Raw genomic sequence first — 20498 nt, 5'->3', positions numbered from 1 at the left:
CCTCACCACAGTAAGAATGGCTATCACCAACAAGACAAATAGTAACAAGTGTTGGAGAGGCTGTGGAGAAAAAGGAACCCTCATACACTGTTGGTGGGAATGCAGACTGGTGCAGCCGCTATGGAAGGCAGTGTAGATGTTCCTTAAAAAATGACAAATAGAATTACCACATGACCCAGCAATTCCTCTCCTGGGTACCTATCTACCCAAAAAATCTGAAAACATTTATCTATAAAGACAAGTGTGCTCCAATGTTCATTGCAGCTTTATTTACAGTGGCCAAGACATGGAAACACCCAAAATGTCCTTTGATAGATGAATGGATAAAGAAGTTGTGATATATATATATATATATATATATATAATATATATGATATATATATACACACACACACACACACAATGGAATACTATTTGGCGGTAAGAAAAGATGAAATAGGACCATTTGTGACAACATGGATGGATCTTGAGAGTGTAATGCTAAGCAAAATAAGTCAGACAGGAAAGGCAGAAAACCATATGATTTCACTGATATGTGGTATATAAACCAAAAACAACAAAAAGAACAAGACAAACAACTGAAAGAACAAAAACTCATAGACACAGACAATAGTTTAGGGGTCACCAGAGGGTAAGTGGGGAAGGAGGCTCTAGAAGAGGGTAAACGGGGTTTAATATATGGTGATGGAACGAGAACTGACTCTGGGTGGTGAACACACAATGTGAGATATAGATGATGTATTACAGAATTGTACACCTGAAATCTATGTAACTTTACTAACAACTGTCACCCCAATAAACTTTAAAGAATAAAAAGCAAAAAAGAAAACGAGTTAGCTGCTTGCTCCTCATATTCGGCTCCCACCAAATGGCCCGGCCACTTGAGTGGACGTGAGGAACACACATGAGCCACATTCTTTAACAAACCCTGTTCTTTTTATTAGAGATAAAAACAGCGAAGTCCCACATACCATCCCCTATGGGGAACGAGCTGGCGGAGGAGTGTTAACTGTTTGCAGGAGCTGCCGCAAAAGGCCCCTGAGGCCCGGGACCTCAAGCTCTGCCCCGTGGGGGGCTGCCTGGTGCACAGTGCAGTTTCTCCATGAGTGCGTCAGTGGCAGAGGGCGATGGTTTCCATGTTAAGGAAGCGGACATGCATCTTGGTCTCGATGTCTATGCCCTGCCAGATCTGGAACGGACGAGCAGCGTGAGAGGGCCTCGCACTGACCAGCCCAAGTCCTGGGCCGTCTCCCCAGCCTCCCTGTGCCGCCACCCACGGGAGATGTGCCCGTCGGGGAGAACCAGGGGGCGGGGAGCTAAGCGAGGACGAGGAACCTCCATTTGCCTTTGCACTGGTTCCTTTGGCTCTGACAGCTGGATTCTCTCTGAGATCGTCGCCACAAGGTATTAAGTACTGAATCCGAGCTCTGAGCTCCAGGTCGTCTGAATCCGACCCACCACTTAAGGCTCTGCGATATTCCTGCAAATTCCTTAACCCCCGTCACACCTCCTTTTCACCAGTAAACGCTGAGACCACCACCTGTGCTGCCCACACCACAGGACGTTGGGAGTGGGGGCTCAAATGCAGCCCTCCTTGGAAGTGTAAACGGTTAAGGGCTGTGCAACTGTGAGGCTTCATTAAGCCCTCAGCGTTCATTAACAGGTCACAACAGTTTGGGCTTTATAACCCCCCTGGGTATATGACGTCACCCATGCTCTATGCAGACAAGCTCACGCCCAGAAAAAGTATAATTTCCACCCAGAGACCATGTCCGTGGCCACATTCCTGGTGCTGGGGCTGTAGTCCCAATCCACCCTGGCCGCCGGGGCCCCAGCGGACACAGAGGCTACCAGACCCGACTGCTACCCTACAAAGCCCCACCACTCCCGGGACCGTGTGCTTGCCAGCAGCTCCTTGGCCACTCAGGGCCCAAGAGGGACACAGACGGAGAGATGGAAGGAAGGAAGCCAATTCAGGGAGGTGGTGGGCGGTGACTTCTCACGGTCTCCCTGCTTATGTAAGAACTTCAAACTCTCAAGCTGTCACCCACAGCATCTCCAGGGACAGCCACGAGGCTGGAAATGGGGAATTCAAAGCGGCAGGGAGGTTGTGGTGCAGTTCTTGCCACTGTCACACCCCACGGTCCCCAGGTGTTCCCACCTCCTGCACCTGTTCTGGGTGTGGTGGGAGGATGCAGAGGAAACATCTGGTCAGCGGCTCTGACTCTCTTTGGGTGGACGAGACATTCCCAGGGAAAGACACCTGGACACCTAGGATGGTTCCTGCTAAATGCCAGGTGGCAACGGGGCCGTCGAGGGCACTGGTGGAGCTCAGGAACGGGGGTGCTGGCTGGGCAGGAGGCCCCCAGGCACGGGTTTGGGGAGCACTAGAGGGGAGGCCAGCCTCCTGGGGAACAAGCTGGTTTCTCAGGCAAAGAAAGGAAATGTAGCCTGTCTTCTCCTTGATCAGCCCTGGGGAGATGTATCTGCAAAGGGCGAAGGAGACCTCCCACCTCCTTCCATCTTAGTGTCGCTGGGTCCATGCTGCCTGCCCCTCCCCCACCTGCTTCCCCTTGCACCTGCTGGTGACTGGCCAGCCAGGTCAGAGGTGTAGGCTGGGAGGGGAGTGCCCGGCTGCACTGACCCCTGGGCCACCAGAGTCCCCAGCCCCACTCCAGGCCAGTTCCCCTGACCTTTTTTGTCTTTCTGCCAAAGGGCCAGGCAGAGGGCAGGGTGGGTTGGTCTCCCTGCAACGGGGTATCTGCCTATCAGAGCAGCGGGGAGTCGCTGTCCCCAACCTGGAAGCAGGTTTGTAAAAGCAAAGGCCCGGCAAGGCCTAATGTCCACTAGTGGGGGCTGGAGAGTCCACAGGGTAGGCGGGAAGAGTGGGCAGCCATGTAAAAAGCTCCCTCTAGGAGGCACAGCAGGAGAAAAGGGGCGCCAGGGTGTGCTTCTGGGCAAAGCTGGTACTCATATAGGCAAAGAACATTCCAGAACCCTGGTTCCAGCTGTGAACAGGGATTGCTTCTGAGAATGCAGGCTAGGGCCTCATACTGGGAGAGAAATGGCGTTTTCACTGTCGGCCCTTTTATACCGCTTCCATTGTTTGACCAGGTGTGAATATTACTTTCTCAATACAAATAAGCAGAAACCAGTTTAAATTGTTTTAAAGGCCACGCCCAGGCGTGACCCCTTTCCACAGAGATGCCAGTCTCTTCCTGACCAGCTGGCTCCCCCGCAAGTCCCCACCGCGACCCCACCGTGCCACTCCCTCTGCTCCCAGACACCCACCTTGAGGAAGTCGTCGAAGGTGATACCCTCATACACCTGATCAGGCTCCTGGGGACAGAACACAGCGCAGGGTGAGTGGCTTCTGCCAGGAGACTTGGTACCTGCCCCCCACCCCCAGAACACAGATGGTTGGCCTGTTTAGGTAGAGTCACAAGAAGAAGGGATCATTCTGGATTGTTCCCATCCAGCCAGCCTGAACTCCAACGTCCCACCTTCACTGGCAGGGACAGGCTCACCAGGACCCCCCGTGTCTCCCCAGGGAGGACCGTGTGGATGAGGGTGGACAAGGGGTGGGCAGAGAGGCACAGGGCTCTCCTTCCCCACACAACCACCTGTCTGCGGTTCACAGCCACACAGCCACCAACAGACATGTCCTGCCGTTTCCTGGCCCTGCCCCCTCACAACAGCTGATAAGAATCAGTTCTAGGCTAATCTGCACTCACAGCCCACTAGGGAAAGGGGCCTGGGGGAGAAGGGCTGGCCTGTGTGCCCCGTGCATCACTGTGACAATGTCTGGCCGGGGGGCCTCGCACCCGCCAGTCACTGGCAGCACCAGTCTCCATCTGTGTCTTGCCTGCTCTGGGCACACAGGGGCCTCATGAGACGGTAGGTGGGTCTCCTGTCACTTTGCTGCTACTCTGAGGTTCTGGCATAACCAAGTCTCCAGAAACATTCCCCTGCAGCGCCCTTTGTGACAGTGAAAGACCAGCCGACATCCCCATGCCCATCAAGAGAACACCAGCTAAATAAACCTCGGTCGTCTCTGGTATTGCTCACCATGCAGCCATTAGGAAGGGGGGCGGGGAATCTATACACGCCGATCCAGAACACGTGCCAAGCTATGTACACAGTGGAAAACACCCACACAAACAAGGAGCAGAAAGATGTGTGCAGACCCCATGCGTGCCTGTAGATTTTTTCCTGCACCACTAACCAGACGCCCCCATCTGCTGCGTGGACATGGGGGGTGAGCTCGGAGAAGAGGAAAAGCCACGGCAGTTCAACTCCATTTCATGGAAATCAAAAATAAAAGACACGCAGGTATACACTGGTATATGTACATGTCTTTGAAAAACAATTTATCGGGGTCGGGGGAGGGAATACGCCATCAAGGGTGGTTCCCTTTAGGGAGCAGGACTGGGGCGGGTGGGGGAGGGGCAAAGAAAGACACCTCTCTCTGTACCTCCCTGGAAGTTGTCCCAACATGTCTTTAAGGAAGCAACAGCAGGCACTCTTGAGGCGTTTGCTGCGTGCCAGGCACTGTCCCCAGGGCCTCACAAATATTATTTTTTTTCCTCACAAATATTATTGACGTTACCACTGACTGATGGACCCCACAACAGCCTCCCGCCTGGGCCCTGTTCTTACACCTGGTTTACAGGGACGGCCAGTGAGGGCACAGAGACGAGGCTGCTTATCCAGCTGGAGTAGCAGAACTCCCACCAAGTGCATGACAGGATTCTCCACCCGCTGTGGTTTCCTTTTGCTACTTTTTTTTTTTAAATACAGAACACAAATCAATCAATATTTTTAAGTTTTATAAATGCAATCAGTTCTCAGACACCTGGGCCAGCCCTGTTCCTAAGGCTGCCGGCCCGTGAGTACCGGGAGAAGGGGAGGCCCTCTCCCTGCGGACAACCCCAGGTTCCCAGGGCAACAAGGAGAGATAATTACAGACAAAGCTCCACTGGCCCGAGCTCAGGCTGGAGGATGGGTGCCCGGTTTAAGGAAGGAAGGCAGAGGGGTTCAGGGAAGCACCCCAGGCTGATACCCCAGCCAAGCCGTCCCCACCTCAAGCCAAAGACCTTCCAGAGTACTCTAGAAAGAAATCATTGCCCCAATCGATAACTGGCTTTGGAAGTCCATTAAACGGGGGGAGGGGTGATGGATCCTTTGTCTGTGGGTGGCACGGGGAGAAATGTTTAGCGTCCTCAGAGGCCAGGTGGTATTGAACTGACGTGGCTGCCCCTCACCTCTCGCCTGTGTGTGCACAGAGATCATCTGTTTCTTGGGCCGAGGACAACACGAGAAAATATGTTAAGAGCACACAGAGGATCCATAAGTAAAGCCGCTCGGGACATCCAGCCGGGAAGCCGGCATCGGCTCTGAAATGCCTCCACTTCTGAGGCTGAGCAGAATTTATGCAGCTCAGCAGCTGCCAGCTGCCAACAATTTTACTACAGCAAATTAAGAAAACTGTGGCCAATTGAAACTGGAGTGGGACGGGGAGCAATTTAAAGAAGGCGAGTGTAATTAAATCAAATGGGAATTTGGCTCAACAACCGGCAGGGATCCCTGCGCTCCCCACCGAGGTCACCAGCCCTTTTCTGCAATAGTTAATTTGCTGAGTGGGGTGGTTTCACCAAAGCCAGCAACCTCCTCCTGGGCTCAAGAAGCACACAGATAAAATGCAGGCCAGAAAATGACCCCAGTCTCCACCCCTAGGGGCAGGCCCCGGCCTGCCATGACCCCTGGTGACAGGCTTGGGCCATAAATGGCAAGTTCCAGCAAAAAACCACCCCTCCACGCAGGCTGTGGTGAACCCAAAGGAATCGAGGTGTACTTTCGATACACAGGAGCAAAGAAGAGAGGACAGCCTCAGGGGGGTGCAGACTGGGCCTTATATATATTGTATTATATAAGACCTGGTCTTATATTATATATTAATTATATTATAAATTATATTACATTATATTATATTATTATACCCGGTGTTATATAATATTAAAATAAGACCAGGTCTTATATTAATTTTTGCTCCAAAAGACGCATTAGAGCTGAGGGTCTGGTTAGGTCTTATTTTCGGGGACACACGGTGGTATAGTGCGTGCACGATCACCCCACAAGAGGAGCAAGCACATGGGGACGCCTGGCCTGCCTGGAGCCTCCGGGGAGGACCCGCAGGTACCTCCACACGCCCGACAACAGCGAACACTGCTGGTGACTGACTGCTTAGGCCAGGGGTGTCCAAACTGCGGCCTGCGATCCATTGTTAATTGGCCCACAGCAAATTCCAAAAATTTATTTAGTTTACTTAAATAAACCAGGTGAGGCAATAGTACTTCACCTCGAGTGAGTGGCCCGGCTGTTTGTGTATTTTACCGCATATGGCCCTTGGTAAAAAAACGTTGAAAAAAGTTTGGACACCCCTGGCTTAGACGGTCAAAGTGCCAGTTACCACTTAGCATTTATTTCCGACCCTCTAGTTCAGCGGTTCTTCACTGGGGATGATTCTGCCCCTCCCCTCTGACGTCTGGAAACATTTTTGGTTGTTGCCACCTGGGAGGTGCGGCTGGCATCTAGTGGGGGAGGCCAGGGATGCCGCTCCACACCCTCCAGTGTCCAGGATGCACCCCCCCCCACCTGACAGCTCTCTGGCCCCACCTGTCAGTAGTGCCAGGTGGAGAAACCCCGCTCTAACGTGCCCAGGTTCATCACAGGCCGGGCCAGCCCAGCAGTTCTGAGATGACCGGCCGTTTCTACACCAGCGTGACCCTGACAAGCCTCACGATGTGTCCAGCACTTGTGCTCATGCCCAAGTGGTCCCACCTGCCTTTCTCCCCCATCCCAGCTCTACCCCTGCTCGGCCTGAGCAACAGTGGTCATCTTCCAAAGTGCCTCTTCTGGGGCAGCCGAGGAGTGAGGGGGGATCACCCCTCCACAGCCTGCAAGCTCTGACAGCTGAGCCCTTCTCCTCTGTTTCATCCACGTGCACCGCCCCACCTTACCTCCTCAGGACCCCAGACCAGGTAGCCCAAAGCAGAGCTCCCTGCCAACCCTGGCCTTGAGGTCACAAATCCCCTCCGAGTTACTCATTAATAAGTAAAGTGAGCCCGTGCCGTACGCTGACCAGGTCTGCCACAGTGCCAGGTGCTGCCCGTGGGCCCAGGAGGCTACACACCTGGTCTATAGGCCCCAAAGCCTGGCCTGCCCTGCCTGGCACCGTTCCCCAGGGGTTGGGATTTCCGGCAGTGTCTACGCAGGTCAGGAAAGCAGTGAGGGTGTCTGAGCAGTGCTCTGTGCCAGGCCCGGTGACAGTGGCGAGCAGGACAGCTGTGGTCTGTCCTGTCAGGCCTTCCAGAGACAGACTATGACCAAGTCAGCAGGGGAGGTAGATGGTAGGGTTCTGGGATCCCCCAGGAGGGCGCTCACCATCTGCCCCACGCAGACGCTGGCTGCCTCCATCATGGCCCCGTCGGCGATGGTGCGAGCCGACTCCTTCTCAATGTGTGGGTTTCCAGAGAGCAGCTCCTCCACCACCTGCCAGCGGGGCAGAGACAAGGTGATCGTGGGCCTCCATCTGGGCCGCAGGGCGGGGAGGCGCCAGGAGCCCTGGCCGGGCGAGGAGCATACTTTACATTTCGATATTCTTCCAGGGTGATGCGGCCATCGCTGTCCGAGTCATACATGTGGAACAGAACTGGGGGACGGCAATGGGGAGAGGGGCTCAGTCAGAGAGGTGGAAGGGGAGCCTGGGTCCCCCTGGCCCCCCAACCTTCCCCACACGGAAATCTATCTCAAACTGAGCAAAAGACCCCCAACAGTGAAACCTAAAAGCCAAAACCACAGGGGTCACAGGCAAAGGCCATGGGGCAGACAGACCACTTCCTGGTAGGTGACCTTGGGCCAATGACCTAACTTCTCTGAGCCTCAGTTTTACCATCTATAAAATGGGAATAACAACACGTCCTCTACACGGTACGGTATGGGATCCGCAAGTGACAGCTGGTGGGTAAGGGCCCAGAATGCCTGGCACACTGCAAACATGGATGATGTGACAGTATTGTTGCCATGACGCTAAGTCAGTGTTATTTCACAGTATTGTTACTGATGGACCCCACAGGGTGGCTGTCGTCTTGGCCCTGTGGCAGGTCCTGAGCCCCACTGCCTGTATCCTAGCACCCTGGCTGATCTAAGCTGTCCCTAACGGGCATGAGGGACGTTAGCACCTCCTCAGGTCATTCCACTCTTGGTGACATCCACTTTGTTCCTTTGTTGCCATCACCAGTACCTCACCGCCAGCAGAAGCATCCTGTCTGCCCCTCGGCTCGGCCTCAGGGAGCCTCAGGCTCACGAAGTCCCCTGCCCTGGATTTGTCCAGCACTGACCAGAGGCCCTGCACTGTGCAAAGTGCAGCAAACATCCTTTCCTCTCAGCCTCACACGACCCTGTGAGCCCATTTCTCAGACTAGGCTGTCAAAACTCGGAGAAGTTAAGGCGTTGCTCATAGCCACCTTGTTAAGGGAGAGGAAACCAGGGGTTTGGACCTGAGTCTGACTGATTCCACGGCTCCCACGACCCCAGACCTGGCCCTCCCTTGGTCTGGAGGCCTTGGGACACCCAGCTGGGGCAGTTCCCACCAGCCCTCACGTACCCAGTCCAGAGCTAAATGCAGCCCAGCCCTCCTGTTTCCATTCTCCTGCTGACCAGTCTGCCTCGGGGTGGGGTAGAGAGGGAAGTCAGCAGTCATGGGAAAGTCCAGGGTAAGGGAGATGGGATGCCGGCCACCCTGGCCGGCCTGGGTCTCAGCCAAGCGCACTCCACGGACCAGAGGCAGGAGGAGGCTCTACCGGGACAGGTCCCCCAGGGCCCCGCGGCAGCTCGTGGACGAAGGAAGAAACACGCTTTCAGGAAACACCTCCTGTGTGCCAAGGACTCTGCCTGTGTCATCTCATCGAGCCTGGGAGCCAGCCCTGGGTTCACAACCAGTCCCCTCACATTCCGGTTCAAGGTCGCACAGCTGCTTTGCCCAGAAGCCAGATGTATGAAGCCAGGGCCTTGTACTTTTCACATTGCCCACAGCCCCCTGCCATTCCCAGAAAACCACTAACTGCTAAGGGGTGTCCCTGAGGAGGCCCCCATGGGACGACACTGGAGGAGAGAGACGCCCACGGCGACCTGCGCAAGGGGTGTCACTGGGACTGACCTCCCAAGGGATGGGGCTGGTGTCCTCGGCCCTCCCCACCCTCCAGCTGCCAAACGGGCAGGGGAACGCACATCGCAGCTTCTCTCGGCGGCACAGCTGGACCTGCTCCTCGTCCATGGTGATGTCGATGGGCTGGAAGTAGGCCATGATGGTCAGGAAGTCCTCGAAGTTGATCTCGTCGGCCAGGCCGCTGGGCCCCTTGCGCAGGTTCCTTTGGGAGCAGAGAGGGGGTGTTGGAAATGTGTTACCTGGATCTCCTCCTTTCACTGCCAACAGCTCAGAGAACTCAGCCCTTCTGGACACACAATTTGCCCACAATGGCTGTGCTAGCCTTGGGTTCTGTTCCACAATGACCAGCTCTTGGGGACACCGGGGACCCCAGAAGTTCAGCCCAGCCCCTGGTCGCCCTCCCAGAGCTCACCGCCCCAGGGTTGGGGGGACACAGACCACTGCCCAGCCGTCGGTGAGGGCTGGGATGCAGGGCTGCCTGGGTGTGTGGGACGATGCACAGAGGTGGGCACTCATACATGGGGAAACTGAGGTACCACGCAATCTAGTAAATCACTGAGGTCCATCTCCTGACCCTTTTCTTTAGATTGGGGTCGGCAAACTGCAGCCCATGGGCCACACATATCCCGCCTGCCACCTATTTTTGTTTTTAAATGGTTGAAAAATATTTTGGGGGGGGGAAAACCCCAAAAGAATAACAGCATTTCATGATAAGTGCCAATTACATGAAATTCACATTTCAGAGTCCGTAATTAAAGTTTTATTGGCACACAGCCACGCCCACTCATTTACGTATCATCTGTGGCGGCTTTCCTGCTGCTACAAAGGCTGAGTCGAGCAGTTGTGACAGAGACCACGTGACCCGCATAGCCTAAAATATTTATTCTCTGGCCCTTTTACAGAAAAAGCTTGCCGACTCTTGCTCTCTACCAGCTGTTTGACACTCTAGTGCTGTGAACAGCAGCAAGCAGCTCTGAGTAATCTGTTTGTTTACGACCCAAGTGTGAAGTCCATCAATGATATCAGGTTTTTTATGTGTTTTGGTTTTTTTTTTCACCACATCAGGGCAGGTTTGAGGTTGTCCCTATCTGTGTGCTTTTCTGAAGGGGCAAGAAAGGGCTTGTGTTAACGCTGGGTCACACAGTGGGTGCTCAGCAAACGTGCAAGAGGAACACGCCTGGCGAGTCCTGGCACAGGATAGGTGTTGAGACAACAGCTTGGAGATGACCCCACCCCAACAAAGCCTCCTGACCCACTGCCGCCAAACCCTCATCACTGACTGGCTTCGAACACCTCAGTCTGATGGCAAAGGGCCGGGTTGCCATCAGGCTGACAGGCTGAGGGTGCCCCACCCTCACGCGTCCTTGCAAAGGGGCAGTTCTCCAGCTGGCCCGGGATGACTCATCGTTTAGGGTTAGCACTTAATATTTACTTGGGTCCCACCCAGGTCATGAATGTCCCTCTGTTTAAAAGACTATGCAGTTCTGTCTTTAGGGCGCATCTACTCTCTTTGATACCAACTACCCCCGAAGAGTGCACTTCACGCTTCACAGATCTCACTACTCCCAATATTCCATTCCAGGAGATTTTCCAGAAAGAGGTGGATTCTAAGCCTGGAATAGGGACGGTGGATCGTGAACCTACAAATCTGAGAGAGGACATGAGATCTTCCCCCCAGACTCAGGAAGCCCAGTCTTTGAGCCTTTTTCTAATTCTCCCCTTAAATCTTTTATCAAGCTTCCCACTGCTCCTCCCGATGGATTCTTAATAATCTCAGGGGTACAGAGCAAATGGACAGGGCATAAAAATAGCCCCTGGAATTATCGGGCCCCTTGCAGGCACTTATTGAGTGAGGTTGGCTCACTCATCCTTCCCAAGTGGCTAAAGCTGCAGGGCATAAGATTAGCTCCAGGGAAAACGGGGTTGGCCTGGGGCTGGCGGGCTGTGTGTCCTTCTCAGAGAAGGTCGAGACCCAGGCACCTTCACCATCAGGACCCGATTCTGGGGAGGGGGTCCCTTCCCCTCCTAGTGCCCCTGGGAGGTCCACACAGATGAACATCATAGTCTCTAAAGGCAACGAGAGTGCATAAGCTGAGGAAACCCAGACCCAGCACCTGCAGCCAGACCCACCTGCTCTCCACTCCTATTTCCTAAGTGGGGCACCCAAGGCCAGGGTCAGTGGATGGAAGAATGGGGGCTCCATTCAAATCTGCAACCCCACTCAAGAACAGGGCAGCTCTCAACTGTGTTTGCAAAGATGCCAACTTAGCACAATACTGTCTCGTCCTTAACTTTCCCATGATCCTGTGAGGAAGGCATGGAGCTCCTGGACATGGGGACAGACGCTGCTCAAATTGCCTCAGAGACAAGCTCCGGGGCTCCCTGTTCTGTTCCCGGAGGGGCTGGGGAAGCAAGGCTGAGACTGATATTTCTTGAAAGCCTCCAGCACCCCTCGGAGGGCCTCCCTTGCCTCCTTGTCAGAACTCCCAGGACCAGCTGTGAAGGGCATACAGGAGGTGCAGGCCCTTAGCTACAGCCCCCCAAGGTGTTCTGTGTCCAGACCATGGGGGGGGCTTTCCTTAATCCTCCCCTCCTCAGTGACTTCCAGGCTGCCTGCGAGTTAGCCCATGCCTCATTTTCTCCACACCCACTTTCTCTAAGTAGCAGCCAAGGCTGAGGTCCCAGGACCCCCAGACGGGGAGGCTCTCGCCACCCCCTACCTGGCCACTGCCCTCTGTGTCCTGCTCATCATCCCAATTCCTTCTAACAGCCACATGAGCTGCCCTTGCTACAGACTGGGGTCCCCTCGACTCCCTACCCCCCAGGACACCCCGTCTTCCTCCAATCTTCTCTGGGGATCTTCCTCTTCTCTCCTGGTCCCCAAAGTCATGCCTTCTTGACCTGCACCAGAGGCAGGTTTCAGCTCCAGCCCCTTTTCCCACGCCCTGTCCCGTTAGCAGAGGCAGCACTCGTGGAGAGCCACCTAGCAGACACCTGCACCCCCTCCTGAGAGCTGAAAACACGGTTCCCACAGGTGACAGCTGACAGCCAAGTGACCTAGGCCAGACTTTTTTTTCTTTTAAAGAAGTAATTACATATACTGAAAGGCACACATCTTGAGTTTGGACAGATGTGTGCGCCTGTGGCAGCCACCCCCAGTCAGGATACAGGACATTTCTCATCCATCCCAGGAGTTCCCTCATGCCTCTGTCCAGTCTAACCACACTCCCTCACAAGGAGTGTGAGGGCCCAAGAACCAGGCCTGCCAAGGCCTCTCTGCCCAGGAGGCTCCCACAGGCCCCGGGGAAGAGGGTTTGAGGGCCCGGGGGCCATCGTCCTCTCCTCAATTTACCTAGTACGGTGGGAGGCGCCCCACAGAAGGCTGGGACCCCGAGGCCTGGCCAATTTTACAAGTGACCATGTCTGCAAGGAGCCTTTTGGAAACACGCCATCCACACACAGACACACACATGCTTCTCACATCAGGCGCGTCCCAGGCTCTGGTCACTCTCGACCTTCTTCTTGTGATGCCTCCAACTCTTGTCCCCAACAGCCTATGTCAGCTCCACACCAAGGGCCGTGTCTCCCACCCTGGCACCTACCTTCTCTCCCCTCCTGCACTGGCTCACTGCCCACCAAAGAGGGTACCTCAGGAAGAACCAGGATTAAAAAGGAGGTAAGGGTGGGGGGGTGCGGAATTCTTCTCCCATCTTCACCACTGACTGTGTGACTTCATACCTTCTGCCTTTGGCGAACGTGACCATTTGCCAGGAAGATTGCTGGGGTACTGGCTCTCTCACCTCCCCAGGTGTCTCAAAGCCACCCACTGTTCTCCACCTCCACTCAGCAGCCCTGCCTCCAGCCTGGGGAACCGCAACACCCCCCACACCCCCCGGGCCTCTGTCCCCTACAACCGTCTGGCAGCCAGAGTGACGTCACACAAACCTGATTCACGCTCCACACCGTACCTTAAAACCCATCAGTGCCCCCACTGCTGCTGCCTGGTTGAAGTCAAGACCCCTCTTGCTGGCCTAGGGGTGGAGTGACGCAGCCCTGCCCTCCCCACACCTCTCACCATGCCCGGCCTCTCTGTGCTCCAGCCGGGCCTCCTCTCTGCCACTTATACTGGCTGTACCTCTGGGCCTTTGCACGTGCAGTTCTATTCTCTTGAGCACCTTCTCTCCCTGCTTTGCCTAGTTAACTCTTGGCCACTCTCTCCTCAGGTCTCCCCTACAGGCCCCGCAGGACTCTGCATCCTCTGGGTCAGCCTGGGGACTCCATGCCCATCCTATGAATAGTTGAGGGTCAGGAAGGCTCAGCGCCTCGCACCGGCCCCCCCATCCCTGGCACAACCATGGTCAAGTAGTGCAGGCTCACACAACTTGAAACGGGTCAGGGAAGTCCTCACCCATCTTATGGCCATCACGGTCCCACTCCCTTCCTTCCTCTTTCTGCCCGTTCTCCCTGTGTGTCAGCGATCTCTGCAGATATAGGGTGTCAGGCCTGGGGAGGGCGTACCTACCCCTGCCGCCTGACAGAACCTCAGACTCAGTGTCTCTTCCGGTCACATGAGTCTTTCAACTCCAATAACCCTGGACATCTGGTGGCATGAGCTCTAGTGTGAGCCTCAGCTCTGGGCACTGGCCAAAGTGCACCACCACTCTGTGCCTCAGTTTCCCTGTCTGTAAGCCAGGGAGATGAGCATAATGATAGCTAACCTAGTGCTTCCGTACGTATCATCTCAGTGTACCCTCACAGCCACCCCACGAGGCAGAGGCTGTTATTACCTCCATTGAGTAGATAAGGACACAGAAGCAGCCTCCAAGATGGCCCCCAAGGAACCCTGCCTCCTGGTCATCTCGCTTCTGCTCAGTCCCCTTTTCAAGAGTGGGGTGACCTAGTAGCTCACTTCTAATGAAGAGAACACAGCAGAAGTGATGGGATATCCCTCGTGAGAGTAGGTTACAAAAGACAGTGGCTTCCATTTTCACTGCCCAATCTCTCTTCCTCTCTCTCATTCAGACATCTCACCCTGAGGGAAGCCAGCAGCTGCCATGTGTGAGTAGCCCCATGGGGAGGTCCCTGAGATGCCATCTGCCAACAGCCACATGAGTGAGCTTGGAGGCACAGCTTCCCCTAGTCGAGCCTTCAGATGACTGCAGCCCCAGCTGACCCTGAGCCCGAGAACCCAAATAGTTTGCACCCAGATCCCTGATCCACAGAAACGGTGAGATAATAATCATTGTTTTAAACTGCAAAGTTTTGCGATCATTTGTTACGCAGCCACAGCTAACTGATACAAAGGCCTAGAGGGATTGAGTGAGCTGCCCAAAACACCCAGCTACGAAATCAGACCTGTCTGACCCAAATCTGTGCTCATAACTCCTACCCAGCACAACCCCCTCCTCTTCTCTGCATCAGCTCGAGGGGGTGTTCTGAGCACAAAGTGGTTGTGAGAAATTACAAGGGCAAAATGCTCCCAGAAGGACAAAGTCAACGGTCATCAGACGGCTCCAGGACAAGGACCCACCTGTTGTCGAAGAAGGCACGGATGATTTTGGATCGGATGGGATTGAGCTCCAGGTCCGGGACATTGTTGAAGTTCTCCTTGCTGGGTTCCAGGAAGAAGAAGCACCGGGAAAAGGGGGAGAAAAGAAAGCAGATGTCAGATGGCACCTTCACCACTTATCAGGCTGTATTCTTATTTTTGTATCCCTAGCAGGCCCCACGAGAAGAGTTCAGAGTTTAGAGACCCGACTGGAATCGGCTGCCTTGATCTGCCTACTCCTCTAACCTTTGGACTGGAAGGAGCAGGGAGGTTTGGAGGCTCAAAGATGCTTCGGGGAATCTGATAAATGTCCTGGAAATTCACCTGCAGGAAAATGCAAGGACACAACAATTGCAATCCCATTCCAAGGGGTCAAAGACCACTGAGGCCCATCGGAGCGCCCAGGTAGGAAAACCTTGCTTTGGCCATTGTAGAATCAGAGCAGCAGGTTGCTGGCTTGGAGATTTGGGAAACAGTCTGGCAGGTCTTCAACGGGTGAAATGTAGTTACCATGTGACTCGGCGACTCGACTCCTAGGTGAATACCCAAGAGAAATGAAAACGTATGTCTATATGAAAACGTGTGCGTGAACGTCCATAGCACCATTATTCATAACTGCCATAAAATGAAAACACCCCAGATGTCTGTCAACTGATAAACAGATAAATAAAATGGAGTCTACCCATACAATGGTATATGGTTCATCCATAAAAAGGAATGAAATATGGATAAATTCTGCAACACAGATGAAACTTGAAAACCTGATGCTACGTGAAAGAAGCCAGACACAAAAGGCTACATAGGATGATTTCATTTATGTGAAGTGTCCAGAATAGGGAAACCCATAGAGACTGAAAGTAGATTAGTGGTTACCGGGGGCTGGGAGGGTTGGGAGTGATGGGGAGTGATAGCTTAGGATATGGGTTTCTTTGGGGGATGATGAAAATGTCTACAAATTGCCTGGTGCTGGATGCTTAACTTTGTGGAAATACTAAACGCCACTGAATTATACATTTTAATGGGTGAGCTGAAGGCTGTGTGAATTTTATTTCAGCAAAGCTGTTAAAAATAATTGATAAAGGTGCTGACTTGGGACAGGAAAGCGTGAATCAAACTCTCTGGGCACAGGTGTTCATGGGGCCTTGAGGCTATGGATTTGCTGGCATAGAGGCAGGTAAGACTCTCACCTACCTGACCTTCCCGCATAAGGCCGTCCTTTGTTCTCAGAATCTGCTTCCTGCTTACTTTTTTCTTCTGCTCTGTGGACTTCTATGGGCAGTGGCCTTGGAAGAGACCCAGGGCACAGGCCGGTAATCGCGGGGAACATGGAGGCACGCCCAGGCAGGGAAGTAGAAGGATATCAGCTACTTTAAACAAGAATGTCCAGGGGTGGGATATGCCTCAGAGTCAGGACTCAGAACTAGAAGAAATCTATGCTGGGAGGGAGGAAGTGGCACATACACAGAGAATTCAGCCCTGTTGGAGTTGATGGGTTCCATAAACACAGGGCTGGCTGCTATCCTGCCTCCACCTTACAGAGAGGACCCAGCCCCAGGCCTGGACAACCTGTGTTCTCTGCCTCCTGTGTTTCTTCCGGGCTCTCTCTTACCCAGCACTCTCAGCTTGGCTTGCTTTCGGCCCTGGCAAAACTCAGGAGCCCGAGTCAGTGGACCCCCACATTTTAGATTCATGAGAGCCCAGTTCTGAAGAAGGGGGCACACTCAGAACAGTTGGCCTGAAGTGATCGAATATTACTCGGCCATAAAGAGGAACGCAGTACGGACACGTGCCACAGCACAGAGGCACTTGGAAAACATCAGGCTAACTGAAAGCAGGGCACCGAAAGTCACATATTCTATGAACACATATTCTATGACTCAGCTTATACGCAATGTCCACAGGGAACTTCATAGAGACAGAAAGCAGACTGGTGGTTGCCAGGGACTGGGGCTGATGGCTAATAAATAAAGCGTTTCTTTTAGGGGTGGTGACAAAAATGTTCTAGGATTGACTGTATCCTTTAAATGGGTGAATAGTATAATATGTGAATGACATCTCACTAAAGCTGTCAAAATAGTTCCCTAAAATCTTTGAAAAACAAAACAAAGAAAACCCCTGCATGATGACTCCATTTATGGGAAAAACAAAAACCGATGACATTTAACTGATGACAAAAACCGATGACACTCCAAAAGCTTAGAGTTGGGATAATGGCTAATTCTCCTAGGGGACGGGGACTAGGAGGGAGCGTGACGGGGTCTTGGGGTCCGAGAATGGTCTAGGTGTGGGGTCCTGGTGTGTTCAGTCTGTACAAGACCATCTCACTGTCACCTGTCACTTTTCTCTGGGCCTGGCTTTCTCCCCACTGCACTAGCCCGGCCCAGCCATCCCCCCGCTTTCTCCTCATAACACAGGAGGAAACAGAATGCCCGGGCGCCCTGGACGGGAACCAGTGAAGTTAAAGGCGCCAAGTGGAGCTTGAGAGGGAATGTTGGGAGAACAGAAAGGATGCGACTGGCTGCTACAGTTAGTGCATGTGCTTAGTTAGCGCATGAGACCTCAAGCCCTCTCTGGGTTTCTTTGGCCAAGGAGTCGTGGCTCCTGTTAACCCTTTCCCAGCCTCAGTTTCCTCCTCTGTGAATTAGGTGCAAAACTAGCACCTCTCATATCGAAAGGGATATGAAGTCAAGCACACTTGGGGCTGGTTAAGCTCTGCCCATGACCAGGCACTTGGGTGAGCCACAGCCTCGTCTCTGGATTTCTCACCTTCAAAATGGGGATAGTGGGAATACCCAGATAATATCACGGGGTTAATGGGATGATTCAATGAGATAAATGCCCGTAAAATACTTAGCATACTGCCTGACCGTGAACTCTCGATTTTAAAATAATAATAATAGCTGTAACCCTCTATGTATGCCCAAGCTGTCAGGTCCTGTTCTAAGAGCTTTACATTATTATCCTATAAGGTAGGAATTTATCTCCATCATAAAGATGGGGAAACCGAGGCAGGGAGGTGGAGAAATCTCCTACTGCTAAGAATGATACCAAGTGACTTAGGGGGCACGTGGAAACCGTGGCAACAGCATGAGCATCAGGACCGGCCGGCTGGTCATCAGGAACCCTCCTAATTATTTGCCAACCTCCCTTCCCAAAAAGTTGGGCTCAGGCCTTGCGTCCAGAGCCTGGGAAAGGATAGCCACAGTTCAACACTCCATAAAAGTTGGTTTCGGTCTTCTTTTCTTTCCTCCCCACCTGCCCCTCAGGTGCCACTGGGCTGGTTAGACCTGCTCAGCGGAAGGTATCTGAGCCATGGGAACAGGTGACTGCTGTCAGGCCAGAGCGGATGCTCGGTGGCCAGCAAGGGAGGTTCACCCACAAGGGCTCCAGAAGCACACAGCCTCCACGCCTCCCCCAGGGAGCTGGAGCCCTGGGGTTTCGCAGTTTCCCTCTCACACCCCAAGGGCTTTCTCTGTGCCCGGCTGTGCCAAGTGCCCTACCACATTTAATCGCCCACACGTGCCCACAATCCCCAGGGTACAGGCGAGAAAATGAGGTCCAGAGAGGTGTGGGGATGACGCCACAGTCACACAGCAGAGGAGTTTCGCATCCGGTTCTGACTGCCCCGGGCACTTCCTCATACTCGCTACTTCCTTCTGGTTGTAGTTTTAAAGAGCGAGAGCATGACAGCGATCTTCGTGGGGCATCTGCTCCCACCCAGCCCCCAGAGGCCCCATCCGGGACTCAGAAAGAGGGCTAGACAAGCATCCGGCCTGCAAGGGAAGGACAAGCCTAAAAAAAGCCACAGAGGGCAGGCCGGGCTCTTCCTCAAGCCTCACGGTGTGGGTTGGTTTCCAGCGGCTTCGAGGTTCAGCTCAACTGCAAAGTTCTCTCTTCGGGTTTTGGACTTGGGGCTGGCCCCCCTCCCCGCCACACACACACACACACACAGACCACCCCCACCAGGGACTCCTGACGCCCAAGTTGACACAGAGGCCACACATTCTCAGCCTAGAACTGCAGCCTCCCCGCTCTCCGCTGGCCCAGGGCTCCCTGCAGCACCGAGAAAGCCACTGGGGTCTTTGCAACACAGGCCGACACCCCTGCACTCATTGGTTCACTTTTAATATTTCCCACACGGGGTGGTGGGATATTAAACAGTGGGGACACGGGGGCCCCATAGGGGCTCATGAAGGAGGGACTGCATCTCATTCAGCATGTGTCTTCCCAGGCGACGGTGAGCTCCTCAAAGTGTGTTCCCTGGACCAACAGCATTACCTAGGTGAGAAATGCAGAGTCGTGGCCGGGCCCAGAACTGCTTCCTCTGAACCCACCTTTTAACACGATCCCCAGGGGATTTGTGCGCGCTCGTTAATGTTTGAGAAGCACTGGCTTCTTGGCTTCACCGTCCTAGGAACGCCCTCCCTCACCTCCCCAGACGGTTCTCCCACCCACACGCTTCTGCACAAAAGACGCTGGCAAGAGAGCCCGGCTCCCCCACCCCCCAGCAAATGTCTCTTTCAAAAGCTGGGGCAGCGTTCCTCCCTGCCACTCCTCTCCTCACACACGTTCTCCTCTCCTCGTAACTGCTCATGCCTGAGCCGGGAGCTCAATTATGACGGAGGCAGCGACAAGTATTCCAGCACCTTCCACATGCACGGCACTGCGCTGGTGCTGGCTCCAGCAGCGAACGGGACAGACATATCCTTCCTGGGGTCCTAGACATGGAGAACAGGTGTCTCAGGCAGCGGCAAGCACACTGCAGGCCAGCTGAGCAGGGACGGGACAAGGGACCGCAGGGAGCTGCTCAAAGTCTCCATGGGGTGGTCAGGAAAGACTTCGTGATGAAGGTGATCCGTGAGCAGAGTCCTCAACCCCGGGAGGACACTCGGTGATGTCGAGAGGCATTTTGAGTGGTTATACTGGGAGCGGGTGCCGCTGGCGTCTGGTGGGTGGAGGCCAGGGATGCTGCTGAACCCCACACACATACATGACTGCACCCCCCTGTCCCCCAGAAGTCTCCAGCCCCCAGTGCCAATGGAAACTTTGCTGCAGGGAAAAGCATTCTAGAAAGATGGAACAGTGTATGCTAGAGCTCTGAGGCGGGAACAAGAACATCCGCGTGGCTGGAGCAAAGGGCAGACGGTCAGAGGGGTAGTGGGCCCCTCACACAGGGACCTGTGGGCACACAGTGCTATCGGTGGCCCTGACTTTCTTTTTCTTGGCGAGGTAGAACGTTCTGAGCAGAGAAGTGCCATTGTAACAGGATCCCGGGACATTACCGTGTCAATACCATAGGAGGGGCGGTGGGCACAGAAGCAGGGGGCCCCGACACAGGCTCCTGCCAGAACCCCAGTAGGAGATGAAGTCCACCCTAATGGGACATCTGGGAGGACAATGAGCGGCTTACTTGGGGACACAGTAAGTGGCAGATGCCTTCTGGACATCAACTGGTTGGGCAGTTGCTACGAGTCCGGAGTTCAGAGGTGATGTCCTGGCCGAGGCAGGAGTTTGGGAATTAACATCCAGGTGGCATCTCTAACCATGAAGGAGTATTTTATCTCAAGTCCTTGTTACGGCCAAGACAACCCTCTGTGATCTGCCCCCGACTCTGCAGTGGTCCTGTCACCACTCTGGCCGACAAGGCTCGGTCCCTTCTCCCGCCTGTGCACTTGTGGTCCCCTCTGCCTCGAGCTCCCTTCCCTCCTCTCCACATCCCGGCTT

General features: G+C 54.0%; 1 protein-coding gene across 2 annotated transcripts in view; it reads right to left on the bottom strand.

Annotated features, from left to right (window-relative positions):
* Positions 1 to 914: 914 nt before the first annotated feature.
* Positions 915 to 20498, bottom strand: part of TESC (tescalcin) — a 54923-nt gene continuing 35339 nt past the window's right edge. Inside the window, exons 3-8 of one of the 2 annotated variants that reach the window (XM_019753958.2) lie at positions 14757 to 14837; positions 9289 to 9428; positions 7650 to 7711; positions 7444 to 7551; positions 3292 to 3339; positions 915 to 1189 (exon numbers count right to left, since the gene is read on the bottom strand). In XM_019753958.2, coding sequence (XP_019609517.1) covers positions 1112 to 1189; positions 3292 to 3339; positions 7444 to 7551; positions 7650 to 7711; positions 9289 to 9428; positions 14757 to 14837 — 517 coding nt within the window. In that variant the 3' untranslated portion in view covers positions 915 to 1111. Of the gene's footprint in view, positions 1190 to 3291; positions 3340 to 7443; positions 7552 to 7649; positions 7712 to 9217; positions 9429 to 14756; positions 14838 to 20498 lie in introns of both variants that reach the window. The other variant, XR_002139398.2, reaches the window with a different exon arrangement.

The sequence above is a fragment of the Rhinolophus sinicus genome, linkage group LG16 (assembly GCF_036562045.2).
Source record: "Rhinolophus sinicus isolate RSC01 linkage group LG16, ASM3656204v1, whole genome shotgun sequence".
Taxonomy (NCBI): Eukaryota; Metazoa; Chordata; class Mammalia; order Chiroptera; family Rhinolophidae; genus Rhinolophus; species Rhinolophus sinicus.
The sequence above is the reverse complement of the archived record's forward strand: the minus strand, read 5'-3'. Positions and strand labels throughout refer to the sequence as shown.